At 47.9% G+C, this 22,104-nt stretch overlaps 2 protein-coding genes and 1 non-coding gene across 5 annotated transcripts in view; 1 reads left to right on the top strand and 2 right to left on the bottom strand.

The window, feature by feature from the left end:
* Window positions 1–9,615, top strand: part of SAMHD1 (SAM and HD domain containing deoxynucleoside triphosphate triphosphohydrolase 1) — a 54,431-nt gene extending 44,816 nt beyond the window's left edge. Inside the window, exons 14-16 of the mRNA XM_043478680.1 lie at window positions 2,780–2,884; window positions 3,431–3,568; window positions 7,499–9,615. Coding sequence (XP_043334615.1) covers window positions 2,780–2,884; window positions 3,431–3,568; window positions 7,499–7,612 — 357 coding nt within the window. The 3' untranslated portion in view covers window positions 7,613–9,615. The remainder of the gene's footprint in view (window positions 1–2,779; window positions 2,885–3,430; window positions 3,569–7,498) is intronic.
* Window positions 9,616–10,116: 501 nt separating this feature from the next.
* Window positions 10,117–21,432, bottom strand: TLDC2 (TBC/LysM-associated domain containing 2). Of its 3 annotated transcripts, none has more exons than XM_043478700.1 (7): window positions 21,263–21,432; window positions 18,976–19,084; window positions 17,091–17,252; window positions 15,824–15,976; window positions 15,574–15,669; window positions 11,800–11,873; window positions 10,117–10,784 (listed from the first exon to the last, which is right to left on the bottom strand). In XM_043478700.1, the coding sequence occupies exons 2-7, from the start codon at window positions 19,006–19,008 to the stop codon at window positions 10,649–10,651; spliced, it is 654 nt and encodes a 217-aa protein (XP_043334635.1). In that variant the 5' UTR covers window positions 19,009–19,084; window positions 21,263–21,432; the 3' UTR covers window positions 10,117–10,648. The 3 variants fall into 3 exon arrangements, with proteins under 3 accessions (XP_043334635.1, XP_043334636.1, XP_043334637.1); XM_043478701.1 differs by having other exon boundaries at window positions 18,976–19,053; XM_043478702.1 differs by lacking the exon at window positions 15,574–15,669.
* Window positions 17,780–17,852, bottom strand: TRNAE-UUC. The gene has a single exon. It is a non-coding gene; the product is annotated as a tRNA-Glu (tRNA).
* Window positions 21,433–22,104: the final 672 nt, after the last annotated feature.

Genomic DNA, 22,104 nt, shown 5'->3' with positions numbered 1-22,104 from the left:
CAGGTCTCTCGCACATGGCACTACACGGAGGCCTGTGACAGCACCAGCCCCAGGATCATGGAGAGGACTAAGCAGTTCTCCCTCACATCAGAGGGATGCAGCTCTCAGAGCCCGTGGACCCCACAGAACAGGAGGGCCAGCCAGGTACTGCCGACGCCGGGCTCACTTCTGGACCACGGCTGAATCTCAGATGTCCACAGTTCTCACAGGGAGCATTGCCACCAAAGCTCATATACTGGTTTTCTTCTGTCACCACTCACAGGATAAGTCTTATCATCTGTTCTTTTTTTTTTTTTTCACTATCCTCGCCACATTACTCTATTTCTTCCTGTTATTTCATTTCCAGTCTCTTCCCTTGTCCGGAACCTGTCCATGAAGCCCTTAGGAATTTCCATTCCATAATTAATGCACCTGTATCTTCAGCCTCTTCACTATCTCTTTGCCTTTGTTGCATGTAACCTGCTATCCCCTGAGAACCTTATTCCCCTGCAGCTCTTTCAGGAAAAGCACATTTTTTAGGGTCAGGAGATCTTCCTGGTCATCAGTCCTTTTGTCCCCTACTACCATCTCCAGACCCCAGGCAATATCCCCATTCCTCTGAGACTGCCATCCTTAAACCAGCTCCTGTCCTCTTGGTTGAAGATTTTGGCATGGTATAGAGCCTTCCACTCACTCTAGTTCCTGCCATCATCCTTAGTGGCTTCATAGTCCCATAATGCCAGCTCTGATCTCCTTATCCTTGTCCTCAATGACCTTATCCCCTCCACCTCAGCCAGCACACTCAGCACATTATGCACTCTGAACCTTGTTGACATTGAAAAATGCCCTTCCTCTAAAATTCACTAATTTAAGCATCCCATCTCTGTCCACAAACCCCTTTCTTCCTTACTTTCTTGTTCCTAGCTCATTGGGAACTCCAGTTTATTGTCTTCTTCCTTTCTTCCAGCTTGTCCCCTTACCTTTCCTGGGTACCACAGTCCACTCCATAGTCTCCCCTCTTGCCTCTCTTAACAACCAAACTTCTAAGACTTCTCTTCTCTCTTTTATTTCTCGACTTCTTTTTTGCTTCATTGTTGTTTGTTTTAAACCATGCCATGTGGCATGCGGGATCTTACTTCCCCCACCAGGGACCAAACCTGTGCCCCTGCAATGGAAGTATGGAGCCTTAACCAGTGGACCATTAGAGAAGTCCATTTTCGTCTACTTCTGAACCGCTTTTCTGCCACCATCATATACAGCTCTACTCGTTTTATTACCAATCATCTTATTGTACTTTGCATGTATTGCATTATCTCCAAGGTCTAAGCTGGTATTAAAACTACTCACTAAGACCACCAGTGACTTCAGTGTTACTAAAACTAGCAGACAAGTTTCTGTCCTTTGTGCCTCAGAGCTGTTTCTTCTGCCTAGAATTCTTTTCTTTCCTACCTAAGCCTGGTTAATTCCTGCTCACTTTATTAGTAAAATCACTTTCCCAGGAGAATATTTTCAGTCACTGCATAGGAGCCCCAGACTACTAGGTTCTCAGGTCACAAAGTTTCACAGCACCATTTGCTTTTCCTTAGTAGCTCTTTTGTTTTTTAAAATTTTTTGGCCACACCACCATACAGCTTGCAGGATCTTAGTCTTCAGATCAAACTCCGGGGATCAAACTCCAGGGATCAAACCCAGGCCCCTGGCAGTGAGACCGCCAAGTCCTAACCACTGTACCGTCAGGGAATTCCCAGTAGTTACTTTTTTTTTTCCCCAGTAATTACTTTTATAATTATTTGTTCTACCTTAGTCTAAGATCATGGCATCCGGTCCCATCACTTCATGGCAAATAGATGGGGAAACAGTGGCTGACTTTATTTTTCTGGGCTCCAAAATTACTGCAGATGGTGACTGCAGCCATGAAATTAAAAGACGCTTACTCCTTGAAAGGAAAGTTATGACCAACCTAGACAGCATATTAAAAGGCAGAGACATTACTTTGCCAACAAAGGTCCATCTAGTCAAGGCTATGGTTTTTCCAGTGGTCATGTATGGATGTGAGAGTTGGACTATAAAGAAAGCTGAGTGCCGAAGAATTGATGCTTTTGAACTGTGGTGTTGGAGAAGATTCTTGAGAGTCCCTTGGACTGCAAGGAGATCCAACCAGTCCATCCAAAAGGAGGTCAGTCCTGGGTGTTCATTGGAAGGACTGATCTTGAAGCTGAAACTCCAATACTTTGGCCACCTGATGTGAAGAGCTGACTCATTTGAAAAGCCCCTGATGATGGGAAAGATTGAGGGCAGGAGGAGAAGGGGGCGACAGAGGATGAGATGGTTGGATGGCATCACCAACTCAATGGACATGGGTTTGGGTGGATGCCGGGAGTTGGTGATGGACAGGGAGGCCTGGCGTGCTGCAGTTCATGGGGTCACAAAGAGTCAGACACAACTGAGCGACTGAACTGAACTGAACCTTAGTCTAGGCCATGTGGTCAGTGGGGGCTGGGATTTTATCAAATGTCCTTGTATCTCTGCACAACAGTGCCTGACATGTCTGTCACATAGTGGATATTGACTTTATACCCTACCTATGTTGAAAGCACAAAATCTCTCTCCTCACCCTACCCAGATTTCAAATCCCTATGGGTCATGCACCAGACCTACTTTTGTTCAATTATGAGCCACTCTAGCAGGGCTCCTACTTCTCCAGGGCTCCTAGCTTCGTTTCTTGTGATACCCTCACAATCCTGAATTTAATTCTCATTGCTGTTATGTACATGATCGCTCATTTATTGCTTGTATTAAGGTTATCAACATGGATTATGGGATGGAAGACAAGAATCCTATTGATCATGTTCGCTTCTATTGTAAGAGTGACCTCAGCAAGGCAATCATAATTACTAGAGACCAGGTAACTATTTACAGTAGCATTTGGCAAATCTTTGTAGTAAAGTTGCATCTTAACATGCAGGTTAGGCTCTGAAGTCAATGTATACAGTTTTTAAAAAAGAAACAGAAACATATCTTTAAAATTAAAGTATACTTGATTTTCATAGACTAGACCATCTTACCAGCCAGTTTTTCCTATTTGTTAAACTTGAAGAAAGCTCTGTTTTTTGGTTTAGAAGGTAATTTATAAGTCTGGTGGGACAGGAATATATGGTTGAAGTCATCTAAGTTAAATGTGCTTATTTGTATATCTTCTGTGAGAGAGTCTGTAGTCTTCATATAATTATATCATACAAATCTTTTATCTTTTATTAATGGGCATAAAATTATGGGACATCTTGCAGTATGACAGTTACCCTGAATTCTTTTCTTTGGATTATCATTGGTATAAAATACCAAAACAACATGGTGCGTTTAATATCACATCAAGCATGGAGTTTAGGAACAGCTGATCTCTCTTCAGCGTGTAAATTTAAGGTGACAGTGAAATCTTTCCTTCTTTAAAAAGGTGTCTCAGTTTTTGCCAGGGACATTTGCTGAGCAGCTGATTCGAGTTTACTGTAAGAAGACAGATGAAAAGACTCTGTTTGCTGCACGACAGCATTTCGTCCATTGGTGTTTAATCAATGACTTCACCAAGCCACAGGTGGGTGACTTATTATTCGCATACATCACGGAAATTTTTAAGTAAAAACCACAAGCAATGTTTACTTCCCTCTGAAAAGTTCTCATTTAAATGATGGTCGTTTGATGAACTTATTTACAAGACAGAAACAGACTCACAAACTTAGAGAACAAACTTATGGTTACCATGGGTGAAGGATGGGGGTGGGCAGGAATAGTTAGGGAGTTTGGGGTTGACATGAACACACTGCCATATTTGAGATGGATAACCAGCAAAGACGCAGGACCTTCTGTATAGCACAGGGAACTCTGCTCAGTATTATGTAACAACTTAAATGGGAAAGGAATTTGAAAACGAATAGATACATATTTATGTATAACTGAATGACTTTGTTGTACACCTGAAACTGACAGAACATTGTTAATCAACTGTACTCCCAATATAAAACAGAAAGAAAATAATAGTCATTTGACTTGATTTGGAGGAAAAAAAGTTTTTCCACATTAAGCCTCCCTTTTAATCTTTTGATTTAATTATTTTTAAAATTGGAGTATAACTGCTTTACCATGCTGTGTTAGTTTCTGCTGTATAACAACGTGAATCAGCTCTATGTAAACATAAATCCTGTCTTTCTGGAGCCTCCCTCCCACTCACCCCCATTGCACCCCTCTAGGTCATTACAGAGCACTGAGCTGAATTCCCTGTGCTATACGGCAGCTCCCCACTAGCTATCTGTTTTACAGCCTGGTAGTTTCACCAGTCATTTTATTGTACTTTGCATGTATTGCAACATCTCCAAGGTCTCAGCCTGTATTAAATCTACTCTCAGTAAAACTACAAGTGACGTCAGTGTTACTAAAACTAGCAGACAAGTTTCTGTCCTTTGTGCCTCAGAGCTATTTCTTCTGCCTGTAATTCTTTTGTTTCCTACCTAAACCTGGCTAATTCCTGCTCACTTCATTAGTAAAATCACTTTCCCAATGCTGAGTAAACTCAGTGTTCCCAAACTTGTAACCTATTTAAATTCACTAGTTGCCAATCCCATAGAGAATGTTGTTGAAATGGTCCTTTATTGACCTGCAACATGGTGGATGCCTGGCACAGAGAACATGACCAATTGATAGTTGTTGATTGAACAAATGATTGGTAGGTAGGTCGGAAACAGTGTTCTGCTTCCTGGTCTAGTACTGTCTCTCACAGCACCCTACCTTCTTTTCTCCCCAAGCATTGGATGCTGAAGGAAACAAAAATGAAAGGTTAGATGTGAAAGAATAGCCCAGTATATCAGATCTTTGTCAAATGCCAGAGGGAGGGACACAGGGAAGTCTTTTAGTATTCAGGGTTGAGAGAGCTGTCAGGTAGGAAGGAGGATTCTTCTAGATCCAAAAGCTGGATTGTGTTTGGATGAGTAGCAGAGAGAAATGAGAGCTACACAAAATTGAAACTGGAACAAATCGGGTGTGTTTGGGAGCTATGAAGACATAGCTATGAAGCTATGGTCTGACTGGAGGAGAAAAGTCTTATTGTTGAGGTGACAGGGGAATCAGAAAAAATCAGCTTGATTGTGGAGAAGCACTGAAAATCAGCTACGAAAGAGTTATTCTTATGCACAGTGGGGAGGGAATTGCCGAGAGTATTCAAGACTTACCATGCTGCTATAATTATTTTCTTTTAACAATTTTATTTATGTATTATTTAATTTTATTGATTTATTTTTGGCTGCACTGGGCCTTCATCACTGTGCACAGGCTTTCTCTAGTTGCAGTAAGCAGGGGCTGCTCTTCATCGCAGTGCACAGGCTTCTCATTGCAGTGGCTTCTGTTGTGGAGTGCAGGCTCTTGGTGCACAGGCTTGTGCTGCATGGGCTCAGTAGTTGCGGCTCACGGGCTCTAGGACGCGGGCTCAGTAGTTGCGGCTCACGGGCTCTAGGACGCGGGCTCAGTAGTTGCGGCTCACGGGCTCTAGGACATGAGCTCAGTAGTTGTGGTGCATGGGTTTAGTTGCTCCGTGGCATGTGGGATCTTCCTGCCTGGACCAAGGATTGAACCCCTGTTCCCAGTATTGGCAAGCAGATTCTTATCCATTGTACCACCCTGGAAGTCCCTGCTGTAATTATTATTTACTTCTGGGCTTTTATCTCTAGCTAGACCTGTGGGAATAAGGAAGTATGTCCATCTTAAGAACTATAGCTTCTAAGGAGACTAAGCCCCTGATGAGGAAGGAAGACTCTAGCGACAGATAGACTGGCACGTGGAGAGACTGGAAACAGAGAGATAAGAGGCTACTCAAGTTCAGCTACTCAGTTTGGACCCTAGAGCCAGATACATTCGCTCAGGGAATGAGTGTTCCCCCAGGTCCTGTGTCCGGGACCAGGGATGGAACAGTACCTGAGACAGTTCCCGAGGGTCTCACTCTAGTTGGGGACAATAAAAACTTGAGTCAATAATAATCACAGTAGTGCGTAAGTACTTTGGGGTCAGAGCAATGTGTACAGTCTCAGAGGAACAAAAAGGTGAAGGGTTTATGCCAGAGTTGGTTGGTTGGGAAAGACTCATTTAAAGAAGGACTTGGAAAGACTTCCCTGGTGATCCTGTGGTTAAGAATCCACCTGCCAATGCAGGGTACACGGGTTCAATCCCTGGCCTGGGAGGATCTCACGTGCCATGGGGCAGGTAAGCCCATGTACCACAATTACTGAGCCAATGCTCTCAAGCCCGCACTCCACAGCTAGAGAAGCCACCACAATGCGAAGCCCATACACTGCAACTAGAGTATAGACCCTGCTCGTGTATAGAAAGCCCGTGGGCAGCAATGAAGACCCAGCGCAACCAAAAATTAATTAATTTTTTTAAAAAGAGCTTGGAAGCTGAGACCTGAAGGATGGATGAGGAGTCAACTGCGTAAAGGGGGTAGGGGACCGGAAGGTGAGAGAGAATGAGGTGCATTTAGGGGTGGGATCTGGGCTCTGTGCAGAGTCCTGTAAGCCAGGAGCCCCAGAACAGTGGGAGCCATTGGGGTGTTTTAAGCAGGAAAGTGACACGTTCAAGTCAGCGTTTACAACAGAGTCACGGCCACTGTACCCGACCAGAGGGCCCATAAGAGAAGCACCTTGACTTCTCTGCCCACCTCTCTTCCAGTCTCCCACCAGTGCCTCCCACTAGCCCAACCTGACTAGAGGCCAGTAGGCAGGGGAGCTGGGAGATGTGGTTCACAAGAGCAGCTCCTGTTACGCAGAGCAGGGCAGAGGGAGGTGGAGAGCGGATCTGAGAGCAAGTAGGCATGTGAGGCCCACAGTGTTCTACACGAGCCTTCTCTCCTCGTGCAGTAAAGGCTCTGACAGTCCTGTACCCTCATGCAGCCACGAGTTCAAGAGCAGTTCAGGACAGAGGCAGGCGCTGGAGGGCCTAACTTCTCACACTCTTTGATTTCCAGTCGTAGTGTCGCTTCACTTCGACACCAGCCCTCGTTTTGGGTGGAGTCTAGGGAGCTGAGGCCAAAGTGACAGCTTTGATTATGGAGCAAAGGTCAAGCTCCACAGGTACACACTACCTTCCCCTCTTTTTGCCATCTAGTAGACCTGGGCCATTTGTTGCAGGGGAGACTAAGAAAGAGGGTCCAGCAAGGATCTAGCACATTCCTTCTTTCCCTGGAAAACCAGGGCAAGGTGCGTCCCCGGAAGCTGCGTGAAGGGACGGGGTCACCGAGCCAGGCCACGTGCTGCTTCTGGCCGTCTTTGAAAAGAACTGGTGTGGTGGCTTTTGCTCTGAAGTCTCGTCCCTTCCCAGGACCGTGTGTCTCTAATTAAGCATGTACACTGTCCGGGGTTTCCCAAGAGTAAGTCTGCCCAGAAGCAGGCTGTCTGCAGGACGAAGATATGTGTGCCTGTAACATTCACTCAAAACCATGAGAACTGGCTTTTTTCTCTATTCCTAGTTACTCTCTCTTTGACAGGATGGTGACGTTGTAGCCCCGCTTATAACACCTCGGAAATTGGAGTGGAATACAGCTGGCATCCAGGAAGGGTCCAAAGCCAAAACCCAGCTTTTCTCAGATGACTCGCTGTGAATGTCTGCACTTTTTGTTTACAAAAAGCCCCTCCCCATCCCCTTTCCCTCCTCTCCCAGCACAATTAATTTAGGGAATTTGGCCACAGAGGTCTACAAATGGAGTGACAGCTAGTGCTTTATATTTTATATCTTGAATGTACGCACATACTAAGTCATTTTTATCTAGAGGAACAGGTATTAGGCAGACCTTATTAACATGAGCTATGGAAAGCACAGCCTTGCCTCTTTTTAATATTAATCAAAGTCTTTCTTCTTTAGCAGTCTATTTTCTTAGAATTAACAGCTTTTTTAAGTACTTTGAACTCTTATGACATTATAGTGTTTTTTAAAAAAATTGGAAATAAGACAAAGGCACACACTGGAATTTGCAGTTGGGGTTGTCATGAACAGCCGTGGTTAAAAACAGAATGTGAAACCCCAGCCCCCTGAGGAGGTGCCCGTCACCCTGAATTTGAGGCTAGCTTTCCTTGAGTGGATTGCAACATTAGTGAAAGGCACCTCCCCTCACCCTTTTAGCCCCCCATAAACTGCCAGGTTGGGGTCAACAGTATGGGAGGGCCACGAAGGGGCTCCAGCTCTTCAAGGAGAGGCCTGATTGATGTGTTGAAAAGATCTGAGGGTGCTGGCCTCCTCCGAAATGGGACATAAAACTGCCTTACAGGAGACCCCCTAGCTCCAGTAGCAGAGGGACTCCCCAAACCAGGCTGTCCCCTGGGTCAGCTGTGGCTCCAGCCCATGTGGGTTTCTTTCTCTCCTGAGTGCTCACTGCCCATGCCCTGAGGGTTCCACCACTGCCCAGCCTGGAGAAAGCAGCTCCCGTCCCCCTGACCTCTGCCTCTCGCTTGGGTGCTGATCAGAGGCCATCATAGGAACCGTCCTCAAGGCTGCTCAGAGCTAGGACTTAATTTTTGCCAGTTCAGTGCATTTGATGAGTTTCAGGGCAAAGACTGGCTGCCTATGCTGAGACAAAGTGACTTACCCAGTGAATTCCAGGTTCCCCTTTGTGTCTCTACCTCCATCAGTGGAGTAGCCACCACTGTGGTTGAGCAGTGCTCCTGAGCTAAACAGAGTCTGGAGTTAGAGCTAAGTCTGGAGGCTGCCAGAGGCAGGGCCGTGGGGAGTGCAGTTGTGAGCCCCTGACATCTTGTACTTCACCACGCCCTTACAGAAGCCTCCCTGGCAGCCTAGGCGTGGGGAGCCAGCCTTGGCTCTGGGTCAGAGCAAGAGGGAGCGGGGAGGAGGTCAGACCGCAGGGCAGCAGATCACCCCCAGCATCTTGGGGGTGCTGCCACCGTCCACTGTGTAACCAGGTGCTCCTCTGTTGACACTAGGGTGACAGGCGTTTGCAATGTCTGCTGTTCTGCTCTGTCACCCCCTCCCACCCCCAGTAGATAATCGAGTTGACCCTAATTCCTAGAGTAGTTAAAACCGTGCTCCTCTCCCACCACAGTGCTGTGTGATGGGGATGTGGATACAGTGGGCTCCTAGAAGCCCAAAGAAAGTGGTCATGGTACCAGGTCGTGTCTGTTTTGGCCACGGTGCTTCCAAAACGTCCAGTGGGGAGAACCCTCCACCTCAGACTTCATGCGTCCAGGCCCAAGGTCAAGAATGTATCGTTTCTCTGCAAAGATTGTTTGATTTTTGCCACTCCTCCATTTACATGATTGTTTTACTCTGGAAGTTTGTCATCTCAGAGTGTATCATTGTACTCTCTGAGGAACAACTTGAATCTGTTTTGTTTGCATCTTTTGTTACTTTTTGGCAGCTGCACTTTATGCTCTTTGCAACTGTTTTAATTATGGGAACCACGTGCCATTGACAAGGTTAAATTTTTCTTAAGAAGCATCTTCACTATTGGTATAAAAAGGGAGCCTTTAACAGCTTGGCATCTAGAGTTATTGAGCTTTGTCACCTTGAGAATGTAAATAAGACTGCAGGTTCAAGTGCCTGGTTGCTTCATCCTGGTGAGGGAAACAGATGCAATAAAGCTTCATGAATGTACCTCTGTCTTGAAATCAGTGGTGTCTTCCTCAGTGACTTTCACAGTCGTGTGCCCAGCTTTGACCCTTTTGTGCAAAAGAACTGTGTTTGGTCTAGGAATGTGCCCAGATGTTTCTTTATACCTCAGTACCGTGTTGGGTCTTCCAGAGGGGATGGTTTTAACAGGCCCTATGTTACTTGGTTTTCCTCTTTCAATAATGGCAAGTAATGACCTGATAAAGAATCTTATTCTGTCAGGAGGCAGGCACTAGCATGGGGAAGGTTATGGATTTTATTTTATTTTTTTTTTAGTTTTTCTAAGTTCCTCTTTTGCCAGAAAAAATATCCTTCCTTTTTTTAAATCTCCCTGACATTTTCATCTACAGAATTTCAGCTTCTTTACCCAAATGTGCATATCGTTCATTGGCTGCTTTCATATTTTCCTTGTGGAATTAAATAAGAGATCTTCAAGTACCCAGCACAGTGGTAGCAGACTGGTCAGTTTTCTGGGAAACGAAGAATGCTATTTTGGAGTCTTTATTAATTTCACTGGTTGAGTTAGGTGTCTGGTTTGACAATACTCTTTAAATTAAAATACTGTCCAAAGCATATAGAGAAGAATCCCATTTTTTAAGAATCCCATACACCTCCTTGGAAAACTGTCTGGAAGGATATACATGAAAACGTAAGTGTTTTAGGTGGTGGTTGAATTTTAGGCAATTTTAATTTTTTTTATATCTTCTGGTTTTTCTACAATAAACACACATTAACTGTGTACTCTCTAAAAGGATCATTTTCCTGCGGAATTTTATGGTGCTTGGGTGAGGTATAACTGTCTTTTACTCCCTCAGATCCCCTCTCTAGTAGAATGTGGCCTGGCTCCACACCTATCTTGGTCCTCAGGCGACGGAGGCTGCTCTCAGCCACAGTCCACACCGGACACCTCACCATCTGTGTTTCGGACGGAACGGGCCGCCCTGGGTGAGCGTGGCCTCGGCGGCATCCGGGGGCAGGTCTGAACGCCTGTGGCCTCAGGAGGCTGCCCGCCGTGGCGTCAGCTCAGGACCCAGGCCTCCACCTCACTGATGCAGAACTGCTCCTGCCGGGCCAGCACCTCATTGTTGAAGGTCGCACAGGGGTGGCTCCCCCCGCGGTACAAGTCTCCATCCAACCACAGCCCAAAGCGGCCACTAAAGAGAGGAGAGTCTTGGCACCGTCCCTCCAGCACCCTTCAGACCTGCCCCAGCAGCCCTTGGCCACGCCATGACTGCTCTGCCTTAGTCTCATCTCCTCTGAAACCAGTTTGTCCCAAATTGTTAAGGGCTCACACATTGCCCCTCACAGGGTTTCAAGCTTTTTTTTGTTTGTTTGTTTTACAGTACAATGATTTTGATAAATATATACAGTGGAGCAGCCATCACCACAGACCAGTTTTAGAACCTTCAGAACATTAAGATGGCAATGCCTTAGCCAAAGGAGGGACTCTCATAAGCTTTGACTCCAAGCCCAGAATACATCAGACCAGGGCATCCATTCTAGTTCCCTCTTTTGACAGCAAACCTAGGCTAGAGCTGGGAAGTGGGTTATTGCAAATTGGCAGTGGCTGGTGGGGTCTGTGTCAGTCTGCCTCTCTGTGGAGGCTATTCAGGCAGCTGGGAGAGCAAAGAACTTGCCTGGTGCTAATCAAGCAGCTGTCATCCGTGCCCTCAGGATAAGACTGACTCTGCCTGAATATTCAGGTCACACCAGAGGCGAGACTGACCTTGTAAAACACTCCACTTCCCACCCCCAACACACACACACCAGGTTCTGGGCAGATGCCTGCCTTCCTCCAGTGAGTTCTGTTCCCTATGTTTATGGAGCTGATTGACAGGTAAATTTGGGGTTTGACTTTAGCCTCATCCAACCATATGGAGTGCTGTTCCCAAAGTTTACATAAATTCAGCCTAAGCTGTCACCAACTGAACACTTTAGGGGAGACGTCATGCCATCCTCTCCTCTCAGTAGCAACTTAGAGCAGAGTTTAGGGGGTTGGCTGGGGGCCAGGGAGTGCCACAACACCTATCGAGGGGAGATTCTTGAAGGTTAACCAGCAGCCTCCCCCGTTTTGTCTGGGGTAGCCTAACCCAGCATTTCCAGACAGGGGAAAGGACCAGAGTACAGACCACCTCGAGACTCAAGACTGGGGAGGACTAGGACACGCACCTGCCACAGCCCATCATCAGAGAATCCAAGTCGCCTTTCACAAAGAAAGAGTTGCTTCCTGTCCACTTGAAGACCTGCGATAAGAAACCTCCAGTTATTGGCGGAGTCCTGCTCCTGCAGTTTTACTCTGGACCACTGGGTGGCAGTGTGGTGAAGGAAACAAACTCCAATCCCCAACTAAGGCACTGGCGCTACCCTAGGCTCCTAACTCCTGCAGTTTCTCTCAATCTCCCTGGAGTTCACCTCCTCTTGCCCTCCAGTCTGAATTCCCACAGCCCAAAAGCCCTTCTGTTCTAGGAATAGACCAGAACCCTCTGAGGCTTCCTGCTTCCGAAGCTGGAGAGAGGAGGGGAAAGGTCCACATCAGGAGCCAGGCCCTGATTCTACAATTAACTGTTTCCTCCTCTCACTGGAGTTAACACAGCTTGCACAGCCCCGGTGCTATTTCACACCCAACAAGTTGCAAGCCCCACCCCAAAGAGACACCCTGACTACCACCAGTCTGTCCCCGCCAGTCACTCCTTCCTGGATCACAGCCTCCTGATGGGTCTCTGCTTCCTCTGTCTCCTGCCCCGAAGCCCATGTCTGCTCTGCAGTCAGTGAGCTATTCAAAACTAAATCAGGGACTCCCCTGGGGGGTTCAGCGGTATAGAATCCACCTGCCAATGCAGGGGACACAGGTTCAATCCCTGATCCGGGAAAATCCTACATGCTGTGGGCAACTAAACACCTGGAGCCGGTGTTCCCCAACAAGAGAAGCCTGTGCACTGCAACTAGAGAGTAGCCCCTGCTTACTGCAAGTAGAGAAAGCCTGCGTGCAGCGACAAAGAGTTAGCATAGCCAAAAATTAATTATTTTTAAAAATCAAATTGGATATTAGCCCTCCTCTGCTAAAGCTCTCCAATGGCCCTGACAATGGGAATAAAATTCAGCATCTAACAAAAGCCGAAAGCCCAGCGTGCTCTGCCCTGATTTTCTCTCCGACCTCTTTCCCCCTTTACCGCCTGCACTTCGTCTACACTGACCCTTTTGACCCGGGACACCTGAAGCTATTGCTGCTCCAGGGTCTTGCTGACCCCTCTGCCCAGAATGCTCTTCCCCCAGATCCTCAGAAGGCTCACTTCTCAGCTTTTGGATGAAATGTCATCCCAGAGAAATTTAAAGTAGCCCTTCCTTCCAGGCCCTGTTCAAGTGACAATATGCCCTGCTAACATGTAAGTTCCATGAAGGCTATCTTGATTCTGGGAATATTCCCGAGACATGGTGTAGACGTTTGTTAAGTGAACAAATTATTCAGGAGTCAATTTAGGACTTCCCTGGTGGTCCAAAAATTAAGGATCCACCTGCCAACACAGGGGAAACAGATTCGATCCCTGGTCCAATAAGATCTCACATGCCACAGAGTAATGAAGCCCACACACCGCAACTACTGAAGCCTGCCCTAGAGCCTGTGCTCAGCAACAAGAGAAATCACTGCAATGGGAGCCCAAGCGCTGCAACTCAAATGCAACTAGAGAGTAGGCCCCGCTCGCTGCCCTGGAGAAAGCCTGGGTGCAGCAAGGAAGATCTAGCACAGCCAAAAATAAATAGAAAACTATTTTTTAGAAGTTTAGCTAATAAAAAGATTTTTAAAGGGCTGCAAAAGTATAGCCTATGATTGCCTGTAATTGGTTGCAAAAAATGCTCTGAGCAACCAAAGGGTTTTTAGCAAGAAAATGGACTAATCAAAGATAAGACCTGGGCTCAGAAGAGATGAGATAATATTAACAAGTGACCACGAGAAGACAGAACCATGCAACTCCTCCTCTACTTTCCTCAAGGAACGTGACCTTCAGACTTGCAGGAGGAAGATAAACACTGCTACAGAAAAAATTAAGTAGATGTTCATGGTGCTTCTTGGAATGAGGGTCAAGGAACTGCTGGGAATTCATGAAGAACGCAGATGCCAGAAGACCAAAGACAGACAAAAATTAACCAATTTTTTGAAAAGATGAGATTCCATAATAATAGCCTGGGAAGACTATAGCAATTGCCTGAAAAGAAAAAATCATCCCATTCAAGAGTTTGTTTTATTTTTTGCATTTAGTACAAGGCACTGTTTTAGGTACTGGATAGACCAGTGATGTAACAGACAAAAATTCCTGCCTCCTAGGACTCCCACTCTAGTGGCAGGAGGCAGGTAAATAAGTAAAATAAATAGTGTGTTAGCTGTGACAAATGCTTAGGAGAAAGAAGTAAAGAAGGGCAATAAGAGTTTCCAGCAGCTGGAGTGCTGTAAATGTAAACAGCAGGGAGGGTCCTGCTGAGAGGGTGACATCTGAGCAGAGTCCTGAAGGAAGTGAGAACTTGACTCATACGGAGATCCTGTGGAGGGAACCTTAAGAAGAACAGCATGTTTAAAGGCCCTGAGGTAGGAACAAGCTTGCTTGTTTAAGAACGAGCTCCGAGGTCAGTGTAGGGAGAGGGGAAATAGCAAGAAATGACTTCAGAGAGAGTCCAGAAGATGCAGACTCGTAGGTCATTTTAAGGACTCTGGGGATTTGTCTGGTGGTCCAGAGGTTAAGAATCTGACTGCTGATGCAGGGGATGTGAGTTCATTCCCTGGTCGGGGCGCTAAGACCCCACATGCCTCGGAGCAACTGCTGCAACTACTGAGCCTGTGTCACAACTACAGAGAAGCCTGTGCACCACAGCGAAAGATCACAGTGTCACAACTAAGACCTGATACAGCCAAACAAATAAGTAAAAACATATTCTGAAAAAAGACTTTGGCTTTTCTCTGAGGGAGAAAGGAAGCCATTGTTAGCTTGGAGCCAAGGAGTGATATGTTCTGACTTCATTTATTTTAAATATTTATTTGGCTGTGGCTTGGCTGAATCTTAGTTGCATCATACGGGATCTTCAGTTGTGGCATGTGAGATCTAGTTCCCTGACCAAGGATTGAACCTGGGCCCCCTGCAGTGGGAGCTCAGAGTCTTAGCCACTGGGCCACCAGGGAAGTCCTTTTAGGACTTACCTTTTAAAAGGCTCCCTCCAGGTACTGTGATGACTGAAGGTGGGAGCATTAGGAGGCTATAGCAGGGACATGGGCAAGTAGTGATGGTGGCTCGGGCCAGGGTGACAGCAGAGGACATTGTGAGAAGTGGTAGATTTTGGGTAGAGATGGAGGAGGAAGAGCCTCAGGATCCGTTGACAGCTCATCAGACATAGGGTGTGAAAGAAGCGTTAAGAAGGGCTCCAAAATTTTTGGTCTCAACAGCAGGAAAGACAGAGGTGCCATTCACTTTGTCAGGGAAGATGGCAGGAGGGACCAACTTTCTGGGAGAAAGTCAGATCAGCTTGGCAAAACCCCAGTCGTGGTTGGACCCTCCCATCCACGCTGTCTGTGTTTGAACCTGACAAGCTGAGTGTTGCTAGAGGAAAGGAACACAACAAAGGAACCGGTCCCAGGACTTCCGTGGTGGCCCGGTGGTTAAGAATCCTCCTTGCAGTGCAGCAGATATGAGTTCTATCCCTAGTCGGGGAACTAAGATCCCACCTACCGCTGGGCAACTAAGCCCATGCACCACAACACTGAGCCTACCCGCCCTAGAGCCTGTGCTCCAAAACAAGAGAAGCCACCACGATGAGAAACCCAAGCACCCAGGCTGGAGAGTAGCCCCTGCTAAGCTGCCACTAGAGAAAGCCTCACACAGCAATGAAGACCCAGTGCTGTCATAAATAAATACAAATTCTTGAAAAGACCAAAAAAAAAAAAAAAACAAAGAGCATCACCTTCAGTTGTGGAGAGAAGGAGAAGAGGAAGGTCTCGCCAGTACCGTAGAAGCCTTTGCTGAGTCGAAGGGCCGAGGAGGAAAAGGCGCCAAACATCTCGAAGGAAGAGTTTGTAGTTTGCAGCTGGAAGGGAGCTGGAGATCCCCTTCAGGCTGGGGAGTCTGGGGCAGAGCTGGGGGACGGAGGGGCCCCCGGGGGCCCATCAGCCCTTAGTGGCAGCCCTCCCCCCAGCACCCCCAGCACAGCTCACCTGGCCGTCCTGGTCTCTCAGCATCAGCAGCACCGGCCCACTCTGGCCCTCCATCTGCCTGTACAGGCTCCGCAGACTGAAGCCGTCCCTCGACGTGCAGAAGGCCAGCCTCCAGGAGTATCCAGTGACTCTCGGCGGCAGGTGGAGACTGAGCTGGGGACAGAGCAGAGGGTGAGCGAGGGCTCCCGGTCCCCCCAGCCGCCTTGCTCCGTATCCTTGGGGTCCCAGGAGGACTAAGGTTAAACAGCCACCCCTCACCCAAGCCTGTGCTTTACAGGTTCAGTTCAGTTCAGTCGCTCAGTCGTGTCCAACTCTTTGCGACCCCATGGACTGCAGCACGCCAGGCCTTCCTGTCCATCACCAAATCCCGGAGTTTACTCAAACTCATGTCCATAGAGTCGGTGATGCCATCCAACCATCTCGTCCTCTGTTGTCCCCTTTTCCTGCCTTCAGTCTTGCCCAGCATCAGGGTTTTTTCCAGTGAGTCGGCTCTTCACATCAGGTGGCCAAAATATTGGAGCTTCAGCTTCAGCATCAGTCCTTCCAATGAACATTCAGGGTTGATTTCCTTTGGGATTGACTGGTTGGATCTCCTTGCGGTCCCAGGGATTCTCAGGAGTTTTCTCCAACACCACAGTTCAAAAGCATCCATTCTTCGGCGCCCAGCTTTCTTTACAGTCCAACTCTCACATCCACACATGACTACTGGAAAAACCATAGCTTTGACTAGACGGACCTTTGTCGGCAGAACTTTACTGTTCACGGAGCACTTTCATGTTTCCAGGGGGCACCATGGAAACAGCAATGAGCAGAAGCCCTCAGTGAAAGGGATTACTGTTCCCATTTTATAGATGAGGAAGCTGAGGCTCGAGGAGATGAAGCAACTTGCCTGAAGCCCTCATGGGGAGGAAGTAGCAGAGCCAGGATTTGAACCCAGGTCAGGCAGAGAATAGATGAGATACTGACTGCCTCCTCCCAACTCCCCATCTCATCCTTCCATTCCCACCCCAGCTTTGGCCTCAGTTCCCAAGGACTGGTTCCGTTTAAAGAGTCAGATTAGTTCACCATATCCTTAACTTCCTGGCGCCGTGAAGAAGGTGGTGCTAGGATTACTGACTCATTTTACCAGAAAAGCCCCGCGAGGAGAAGTGAGGTGCCCAAGGTGACACAGTGAGCAGAGGACAGAGCAGGAGGGGCCCCAGGCGTCCCTGGGCCTGGCTGGGGTGGGGCAGGACTGAAGGCTTTGTACCATGGACTGTGCCCGAACCTGACTCATCTCCGAGGCTCCCAGAACCTGGCTGGCTCCTGCCAGGTGGGGCGCCACGGGGCCTTCAGGAACCGGAGCTGGGGCTGGGGTTGTCGCCTCCTCCTTTTCCTCCTCCTCTTCCTTGTCCTCCTCCCCAGACAGAGCATCCTCCACCCGGCTGGGCTGTAAAGACACACAGAGGGCCTGGTGAGTCGAGAGACAAGGAGACACGAGCTTCCACACATCCAGAGCCTGAGAGCCTTGGCCACCTTATCGCCCCTGCCCGGCCCCTGCCAGTCCAGCCGGAGGAGGCTGCGAAGTGTCCACGACAGGCCAGACCCTGTCCTCCCCGCCAACCAGCTCCCTCCCTGGCCCCTTCCAACTACACCCACCGGATGTGGCCTTGAGCCCCCGAGGTTTTGTCTGCCTGGTTGCTCTGGATCCAGAGTGGATGCCAGGGATTGTGTTCTAAGCTTGGGAGGCAGGAGAGAAAGGCAGACAGCAGCTCCCAAACTGTGTGCATTTGTACATGAAATAACAATAATAATAATAATACAATAGTGGCTGAATATCCAGTAAACAGGACACACTTGACTAGGCCCGTGTGAAATGCTTGGTGAGCATAATCTCTGAATTTTCCCAAGAATCCTAAGAAGAATGTGCTCCTTTTTTTTTTTTTTGGCTGTGCCACAAGGTTTGTGGGATCTCAGTTCCCCAACCAGGGATTGAACCTGGGCCCTCCACAGTGAAAGCATGAAGTCCTAACCACTGGACCACCAGGGAACTCTCCAGAGTAGGCTTTTTATTACCCCCATGTTATTATCCCAAAGGAAGAAAGAAGGCCCTTTGAGGTGGTGAAATGTTTCTTATGGGTGAGATAGTGCACAGGTTCATATAAAATGCGTGTTTAGGGCTTCCCTGGTAACCCAGTGGATAAGAATCCACCTGCCAATGCAGGAGACACGAGTTTGATCCCCGGCCCAGGAAAATCACACATGCCGAGGAGCAGCTAAGCCTGTGCGCCAAGACTACTAAGTGTGTGCTCTAGAGCCCGGGAGCCACAACTGCTGAGCCCGTGTGCTGCAACTACTGAAGCCTGTGTGCCCTAGAGCCCGTGCTCCGCAACAAGAGAAGCCACTGCAAAGAGAAGCCTGTGCACCACAACCAGAAAGTAGCCTCTGCTTGCCACAACTAGAGAAAAGCCTGTGCAGCAACAAAGACCCAGCATAGCCAAAAATAAAAGTAAATAATAAATGCCTCGATAAAAAAAATGCACAATTGTGTGAAGGTGTGTGATGTGTTGGCTTAAAATAGAGTTGTGTAGGCAAGTCAGTGTGAGGTGTTAAATGCAACTTTGTATGTTACCTTTCAATATGTGGGTGGGTATGAGCTGGGATTGTGTTATATGTGAGTGTCAGTGGGCATGTATGTTAGTGTGTTCATTCATTCATTCATTTCATCACTGAGCTGCCTCTCTGTACCAGAGCGTTTGTGTGTGTGTGTGTGTGTGTGTGTGTGTGTGCGCGCGCGCACATGATGCCTGCACAGAAGGACTTTGAAGCTTTTCATCAGGAGAGATCTCTTTAGGGAGAAGAGATGGACAGGACACTGCTTTCCTATTCTCCAGGTTCAGGCCTACAGAGGGAGTCCTAACTGGACAGGCTTCCGGACCGAGCTCCATCTGGCACCCACTCCATGCTCCTTGAGGGTCCCGGAACTACAGGGCTGGGCGCTAAGGCCCCAGGTTCCTGAATCCTTGCTTTGAACCCTGGGTCAGCTGGGGAGGGCCTCAGAAGGGGGACACCCAGCTGTATGCACCCTGGCCCAGGTCCCACCCAGCCAGAGATCTCACCTCCCCCGCCTTTCCTGACCGACCCCCAGCCCCAGGCCCAGCTGGGCCTCTTACCAGCCGAGTGTAACGCCAGCGGAGACTTTTCATTCTTCTGTCCGAGCTCAGCCAGGGGCAGTAAGTAAACCTTCAGCCCTGCCAGGGAGGAGGCAGCGCTGGATGAGACCTGGAGATGAGAGGGAGGGGCCTGGGGCACACCTGGCTGGCTCCACGCCCACCCAGCTGCCCTTTGCTCTCTCACCTGTCACTCACCTGTCACTCCCAGGCCAGCTTGTCTCTGAGTGAGTCTGTGAGGTCAGCTATGCTCGGCATTCAGGGCCATACTTGTAGTTAGCAACTAATGCAGGTTAGCCATAAATTCTAATTGTAATTCAGGCCCATAGAGTAATATTTGCGCAGCTGCCTGAGCCCCAAACAGGGGATCTGGGGCCTCTACTTCCCTTTATGATCTTGCATAAGTGCTATGCCTTATGCACTTATGTGGGCCTCAGTTTCCCCACATGTGACATGTTGGACCAGGTTGTCTCAGATGCCCTCACAAGACTGACAGCATGCAATTCAGTTTTCTCTCAAAGCCATTATAACAGAAGCTTGAAAAGGGCCAAGCTAGACCAAAAGAACAGATTTTTTTATAAAAAAATACTCATTTTTCTAATTAAAAGAGCAATACATATTTACTATAGAAAATCTGAGAAATTTAAAAAAGAATAAAGAAAAATACAAAAATATTCAAAAAAAATTCATAATTCCACCTCTCAGAAATAAACTCTCAACCCCTACAGGTTTGTTTTTCCATCTTTTATAATTTCACATGTATGTCTACACATACATTTATAAATAGATCATCAGTGTGCTGCTTTATAAGGTGCTTTGTAAAGCTTAACAAAAGAAAAATTTCCAATTACAGTCAGTACCCTTTGAACATGTGATTTTTTTTAATGTATTTATTTATTTTGGCTGTGCTGGGTTTTAGTTTCAGCACACGGGATCTTTTTTTGTTTATTTCATGTGGGCTCTAGTTCCCTGACCAGGGATTGAACATGGGCCCCCCGCATTGGGAGCGTGGAGTCTTCGCCACTGGACCGCCATGAAAGTCCCATGAACATGTGATTTTTAATGGCTGCATATTATTTCACCACAGGATGTACATCATTCCTCAAAATGTTTGACATTCTGTTTGCTTATAATTTTCTGTGATTATAAACAAAATTATAATAAACGTCCTTGTTCATAAATTTGATTATATATTTTTTCTGATTATATTTTTTATGATAAATTTCAGAAGTTGAATAATGGATCAAAGGGTGTTCACACATTCTTTTCCAACTGTTTCCAATGAGGCTTCCCAGAGCTTAAGGCTAACCAATGTCTGGATATCTTTCAGGAATCTCAAGGTAATATCTTTCTGATCATTGTGTTTTATGGCCTTAAATTACAGATAAAGAAACTACCACTCAGAAAGTTGAAGAAGGGACTAACCACAGCCACAAAATAATATAACACAGTAAAAAGAGCACAGACTCTGGAGTCAGGGAGTCTAAATCCTGTGTGACCTTGGGCAAGTTACTTAACATCTCTGTTCTTCTATCGCCTTGTCTGTAAAATACTAATACCTATTTACCTGATAGGGCTGTTGTAAAAATAAATGAAGGTAATGCCTGAAGGGGTTACTCACTGGAAAAGACCCTGATGCTGGGAAAGATAAAGGGCAGGAGGAGAAGGGGGCGACAGAGGATGAGATGGTTGGATGGTATCACCGACACAATGGACATGAGTTTGAGCAAACTCCGAGAGATAGGGAAGGACAGGGAAGCCTGGCGTGCTGCAGTCCATGGGGTTGCAAAGAGTTGACACGACTGAGCGACTGAACGATGCCTGAAGAACTAGGAGGCTGAGCCAGGTCTCCATCCTCCTGTTCTGAGTTCAGTGAGATAACACACAGTGCCTGGTGTTTGGTGAAAAAGTGAAAGTGTTAGTCCCTCAGTCCTGTCTGACTCTTTGCAACCCCATGGACTGCAGCCCGCCAGGCTCCTCTGTCCGTGGGATTCTCTGGGCAAGAATCCTGGAGCGGGTTGCCATTTCCTTCAGGGGATCTTCCTAGGCAAGGGATCAAACCTGGGTCTCTTGCACTGCAGGCAGATTCTTTACCGTCTGAGCCACCACGAGTGCTAGATAAGGGCGGTGCTCAAGGCCATCCCCCCACACTGCCTCTTTGAGAGATTCAGGGCTCAAATCACTGACAAAAGGCCACTCAGTCTCCACCCGAGCACCTCGGGGACAGTCACTTGGTCACTTGCGGGGTTAAGTAGCTCAGTGGGGAAGGGAAGATCAGGAATGTACTCACTTTGCCAAGTGTCAACCTCTGGTGACCTCTTCCAGCTTGTCCAGCCTGATGGCTTCCCTAGTGCATCTCCGGGATCCCACAGAGAAGGGGCCACTTCCGGAACCAACCCTGTCCACCTGGAGGTCTGTACGAAGCAGATTTAGCTCTGTACCCTGGTTCTCCGGCGGGCAGCTGTTACCTCTGCCCCAGCCAGGCTCCAGCCCTCCTCTCCTGGCTCTTATACCTGCCCAGAGGGTGGCATGCCCTGGCCCCGAGCCTGCTCCGGTTTCAGCCGGAAGGACCTGGCTGTGATTATAATCCATCAGAAACTCAAATCCCACAAACAAGAGCTTGTAACCTCGGGTCTCTGCTCTTCCCCTACCAGCCCAAAGAGGTGGGGTTTACTGAACTCCTGGGCTCTTCCTGGAGCCTCTCACCCACAGCTACTGGGCACCACGTGGTACCTGAAGCCCATCATGGAAGGCACTTCCCTGATGCCTTGTTGGGACGCAAATGTTGCAGGAAAGGGTCTAGCCATAAGGCCACATCCACCTCCCTGTGCCTCAGGGGAAACCTGGGGCTCGGGGGATGAGGAGAGGTCCCCCTGCTCTGGTCCTGCTTCCCTTCTCTCACATGGGGAGGTGATTCTTACTGGCCTGTCGTGCCGTGGGGCGAGGTTACGCACAGGAAGCCCAGCATCTGGCACACAGTAGGCACGCTCTCGGTTCGGGTAGTTCTCTGTCCCAGGCTCATAGTGGGACCTCACTGAATGCTGCTGTTGAAACGCAGAACCTCAAAGCTGGAAGGGGTTTCAGCCCGAGCCAGACCAAGTGACCTCCACCCAGGACAGGAAGTCATGAAAA

Source organism: Cervus canadensis, chromosome 10, assembly GCF_019320065.1.
Source record: "Cervus canadensis isolate Bull #8, Minnesota chromosome 10, ASM1932006v1, whole genome shotgun sequence".
Lineage (NCBI taxonomy): Eukaryota > Metazoa > Chordata > Mammalia > Artiodactyla > Cervidae > Cervus > Cervus canadensis.
This window is presented reverse-complemented; position numbering and strand designations above follow the sequence as displayed.

Coding starts and splice junctions, on each gene's coding strand:
- TLDC2 (XM_043478700.1), bottom strand. CDS start 19,008: ATGAAAAGTCTCCGCTGGCGTTACACTCGGCTG. Junction 17,253..18,975: donor GCTGGCGTTACACTCGGCTG/GTAAGAGGCCCA, acceptor GTGTCTTTACAG/CCCAGCCGGGTGGAGGATGC. Junction 15,670..15,823: donor TGAGAGACCAGGACGGCCAG/GTGAGCTGTGCT, acceptor TCTTCCTTCGAG/ATGTTTGGCGCCTTTTCCTC.